This window comes from Clupea harengus, chromosome 4 (assembly GCF_900700415.2).
Source record: "Clupea harengus chromosome 4, Ch_v2.0.2, whole genome shotgun sequence".
In the NCBI taxonomy this organism is placed as follows: Eukaryota; Metazoa; Chordata; class Actinopteri; order Clupeiformes; family Clupeidae; genus Clupea; species Clupea harengus.
Genome location: NC_045155.1, coordinates 30533704 through 30538703, shown reverse-complemented (window position 1 = coordinate 30538703; position 5000 = coordinate 30533704). Strand labels below are relative to the sequence as shown.

At 46.8% G+C, this 5000-nt stretch overlaps 2 protein-coding genes across 4 annotated transcripts in view; both read left to right on the top strand.

Moving 5' to 3' along the window:
* rad21l1 (RAD21 cohesin complex component like 1) overlaps nucleotides 1-860 on the top strand; it is a 16005-nt gene extending 15145 nt beyond the window's left edge. Inside the window, exon 14 of the mRNA XM_031565565.2 lies at nucleotides 586-860. Coding sequence (XP_031421425.1) covers nucleotides 586-774 — 189 coding nt within the window. The 3' untranslated portion in view covers nucleotides 775-860. The remainder of the gene's footprint in view (nucleotides 1-585) is intronic.
* Nucleotides 861-1551: 691 nt separating this feature from the next.
* LOC116220377 (syntaphilin) overlaps nucleotides 1552-5000 on the top strand; it is a 12994-nt gene continuing 9545 nt past the window's right edge. For 2 of the 3 annotated variants that reach the window (XM_031567010.2, XM_031567008.2), the window contains exon 1: nucleotides 1552-1866. The gene's annotated coding sequence lies outside the window, so the exon portion shown is untranslated. The remainder of the gene's footprint in view (nucleotides 1867-5000) is intronic. The other variant, XM_031567009.2, reaches the window with a different exon arrangement.

The window sequence follows — 5000 nt, the reverse complement described above, 5'->3', positions numbered from 1 at the left end:
ACCTCTCCAGCTCAAGCTATTAAATATGAAAAGGCTTCAACGGTTGGTGGTGCACGGTCAGGCAATATCAAGGTTTGATATTCAAAGTGTTGCTTGAATCTGTGTTTGTTTGTCAGCTTGTGTCTATGTCTTAGTGTATGCTATGTGCATGAGTGAGTGTGTGTGTGTGTGTGTGTGTACCTTGTATGCTGATGAGGGTGTGTGTGTCTTTCTGCTTGGGAGCTGGTGTGTGTGTGTGTCTCTGCTTGAGAGCTGGTGTGTGTGTGTGTCTCTGCTTGGGTACCAAGGTGTGTGTCAGAGCTTCTGTGCTGACGTGTGTGTGTCTTTCTTCTTGAGTGCTGGTGTGTGTGTGTCTCTACTTGTGTGTTGGCAGAGGTATTCCACTCTACATTGAATGTCACACAACTGAATGCTGACGTTTGTGTGTGTGTGTGTGTGTTTTTTTTTTTGCTTGAGTGCTGGTGTGTGTATCCCTGCTTGTGTGTTGACATGTTTGCTGACTGTGTGTGTGTGGTGTGTGTGTGTGTGTGTGTGTGTGTGTGTGTGTGTGTGTGTGTGTGTGTGTGTGTCTTGTCTCTCCGTCAGGGTCGTGACCCACGGCCGAATGCCATCTTCAGCCTGCAGGAGCTGTGTCTGGGCAGCTCTCGTGCCGAGGTGGCGGCCATGTTCTTCTCCCTACTGGTGCTGAGGAAACAGGGTGCCCTCGACCTGCACCAGAGCGCCCCCTATAGCGAGATCATTGCCACGCCGGGACCGCGATTTACCTCCGTCTAGTGGGGAGGGGATGTGGGTGGGGGGTTGTTGTGTGTTATCTATGTATGTATATATTTAATTTGATTAAAATTATTTTGGGGAGAAAATACTTGTCTCAGACCTGATTTATTTTTAGGTTACAAGACACCAGATATGGGGAAAAGGAGGAAAGGGAAAGTCTTCAGTTCTGGTTTCTTCATGGATTTCTAAGACAGCTGAAAGTTTACCAGGAACCTTTTTGACAAAAAGAAACCAGCATTGGCTATAAAAGTCCCTTGGGGTTTGAATAGCTCTGTATAGCTGATGGCTGAAAGGATATCTTGTTTCTGCACAAGTGGAAAGAAGAGTCCTTCCTTCCAGCGTTACAACCCAGTCCCCGTGGGGATCATAATGAAATCCTGCCACAATATCCGTCTCCGTCAAGGAGTTTAACGGCACAGGTCATCCTTGGGAGGTCTGCGTGGTTGTCTCTCTGCTAATCATAGTCAAAGCAGCGTCCTCATCAACATGTCCTGCATAAATCGTGAAGGCCTTCACTCCAAGCCATTTCATGAAGTCATCCTGTGGAGTTATAATAGCCACCTTTCTGTAAGTGTATTACTGCTCATAACTGTACATTAGTTTATCAGAATATTATCTCTTGCAGTTTATAAAACTGGCTCCAGGTTGGCCACATTCCAATGAGACTTGAAATACCCTATTACTGTCATCATCACTGAGGCATGTATTGATTAGGCTCAGGAGCTGAGCTGAGATATTCTAGTCACAGTCGTGTTCAGTGGCATCGTGACTAGCCTGCAGGTCTGATTGCCAGGTAAAACACCGGGGGTTTCATCCTGAAACTATGCAGAGAACAACCGAATTATCGAGTGAGACTCTCTAGTTATCCTCCAGACTGTCTCTTTAAGGAGCCTCGGCGCAGCATCGCGCAGTTGCATCAATCTGCTCTCACAAGGATTATGCGCGCCCTCATCAGCACCCTTCCCGTTGAATAAGAACAAATGACGGCTCCCGCTTCACCGAGGCGTCCGTGGGTCAAGCCAGCGGCGACATGGGTGATCTCCGCCAGACCAGAAATGTGGATGGTCGTCCGTCTGCAGGAGGCTGGTAAATGTAAGGGATTTGTGTCCCTAACCTTATTTGAGACAGCTGCATTGGGATTGTGCTTGCTTTCAAATTGAATGACGAACAGTAACATAGCGTAGGCTACGGTATATAGGGCAATGTTATATCTGCGGTGCAAGAAGAAACATTCATTAAAGTAAGCAAAAATCTAAATGTTACTATGAATGCTAAACTAGGCAGACCGTTGTGTTTGTTTTCAGCTTAAGAAGAAAATCATTTGTAACATTACGCGACATCTTTTCAGTGTTTATCAAACAGTCAGTCTGTCACATCCTGTCAATCGTGCGTGGGACAGAACTACTGTAAGTGTTTTAAATAGCTGGTATGTAAATCGACCTGTAGGCTGAGCTTTTTCGTCGGCCCATGTTTTCATCTATGCGCTGCTGTTTTGCGGGCAAGCCAGGACCAAGCCAAGGACCGCCGAGGACACGTTATTGAAAACTGAGTGACGTAGTCGATCAAATCCTGTCCATTTTAGGAATCACAACATGATGAGAACTGTCCTGTGTTTTCTCTTCTGTATGGAAACAGTAGTATTTGCAAAATTAACTTTGCCATGGCATTGGACTATTTTTTGTCAATTTCACTATCACTCTTCTCTTCATTCACTCTGCTTTTATAGTAAGAACTATTATTTATCGTTTGACCATATTGACTTAATCAAGGTTGCAAAAAAAGGAGAAGTTAGCCTAAGGAGTTTTTAAAAATCAAGTGGGTCCAATGATTTACGGATAGCCTACTGTTTCTGATGTCACAGTTAGCTGGAACTCTTTTTCATGTCTTCTTATTTTTCGTATGTATGTGTGGTAGTTTAAAAAAAGATGGTAGGCTCGTTTTTAAATCAGGATATTTTTCAGCAGTGTCATACAATCCATAGTGTGTGGAAGCGCTATGAGTATGACATTGGATTACGCATTGATCGCTGTTAGGGGAGTCAGTCACACAACAACCAACCGCAGTAGACTTTCCCTTGGTGCAGAACAGAAGCTATCCTAGGCTGAACCGGATGCCTGAACCTGCTGCCACTGACACGAGCACAGTGCCTCCGTTAACGCCGCAGAGCGGGGATGCTGCGCAGCCGGGGCTGCTGGGAAACATCGCTGATGTGAACCAGCCACCGGCAGCCATCAAGGACACCCATCAGCGCAGGCTACGGCAAGCCGCTGGCGTCCGCATCGCTGTCAGTCTCAACACATTAACTGCAGCTCTAAAGCACCCTGGGGAATGTGCACTGCTGGCAACATCCCCTGCTCTGTGTCAGTCACAATGCTAACGGCTTCAGAACAGATCTAGCTCAGCCTTATCTGGTCTGCATCCACCACTGCCTCACTAGACAAGTGGGGCTCTGCAGAATGCTGCCCTGTTCTTCAGAGCACTTTCGGCTGTTAAGTTATGAGTGGGAGGAGAAGGATCTCAGTGTTATATCTCCAGTGTGACCTGGCTGCAGTGTCAAGCTGTGTTTGATGTAGTGGCTGTAATCAAAAGTGAAGTCTCTATATGCTTCACTGAAAGTTTGGTTGAGCCCTGGGCTCTCAGACAGGAACAGATTTTTTTTTGCGATGACTGGACACATTTGGGGAACTTTTTCGGCAGGTTTATGCAGTGGATGGTAAAATTTAAGGGGCACACTGCCAGAAAGCCTCCCCAGCCCTACTTCTGAAATCAGAGCAGAGCCAAATATCCCTGCATATTTTCTCCGAACCTCTCAGCACTCTTACAGGAGGATCAGTCTGGGACACGTGAAGCTGCTATCATCCAAAATTAGATCTCATCTCCGTACTTTAAATGCAACTGTTCAGAATTGACAGTCTACAGTAGGATGGCTTATGAACACACACACACACACAGTTAATGAAAAATTCTAATAAAAATAGGTAAATTGTGTACAGGGTGTAAACATCAACGCCATGCTCATCCATTTAACTCAATCACAAGTTGAATAAAGTTCCAATCTAACCTCTCACTGCAGAGAAAAAACTTTGAATTCAGACAGACTAATAAACTTTGACGGTGAATCTAAAAGGCAAGCCTGCAAGGAGCATCCTCTCACACAGCATGGCTCGATCACACGCACACGTTTCTGTGCACACACTCACACACACTCTAGCACTCCTATTACGACACCATGGGATCCTCACCAGCTAACTAGGTCAAATGTGCTCATGTAAGTGTATGTCACCAGTATTATGTGTGGGCGTCTGTGCGTCTGTGTGTTTGTGTGGGTGTGTGCGTATGTGCGTGCGTGGGTGTGTGTGTGTGAGTGTCTGTGTGTTTGTGTGGGTGTGCCCGTCTATGTATCTGCATGTTTTTGTTTATGTGTGGGTAATTGTTTGTGTGCGCAGATGTGCGAGTGCATATCTATGCATCTGTGTGTGAGAGAAGACATCAGCTGTAGACGTTGTGGGTGGGTGGTTTTGTGTGTGTGTGTGTGTGTGTGTGTGTGTGTGAGTGTGTGAGAGAGAGAGAGAGAGAGAGAGAGAGAGAGAGAGAGAGAATGCATCAGCAGAAGACATACTGAGTGTGGGGTTTCGTGTGTGTGTGTGAGAGAGAGAGAATACATCAGCAGAAGACATACTGAGTGTGGGGTTTCGTGTGTGTGTATGTGTGTGTGTGTGTGTGTGTGTGTGTGTGTGTGTGTGTGTGTGTGTGAGAGAGAGGGGGGGTAGAGAATACATCAGCTGTAGATGTGATGGATGGGTGTTTTTGTCTGTGTGTGTGAGAGAGAGGGAGAGTGAGGGAGAGAGAGAGGGAGAGGGGGAGAGAGGGAGAGTGAGAGAGAGAGGTAGAGTGAGAGAGAGAGAGAGAGAGAGAGAGGGGGGGGTGGGAGATAAAGAGAGGGAAGGGAGAAGGATAGAGAGAGAGTGAGAGAGAGAGGTAGAGTGAGAGAGAGAGAGAGAGAGAGAGAGAGGGGGAGAGAGGGAGAGTGAGAGAGAGAGGTAGAGTGAGAGAGAGAGAGAGGGAGAGTGAGAGAGAGAGTGAGAGGGGGAGAGAGAGAGAGAGAGAGAGAGGGGGAGAGAGAGAGAGAGGGGGAGAGAGAGAGAGAGAGAGAGGTAGAGTGAGAGAGAGAGAGGGGGAGAGAGAGAGAGAGAGAGAGAGGGAGAGAGAGAGAGAGAGAGAGAGAG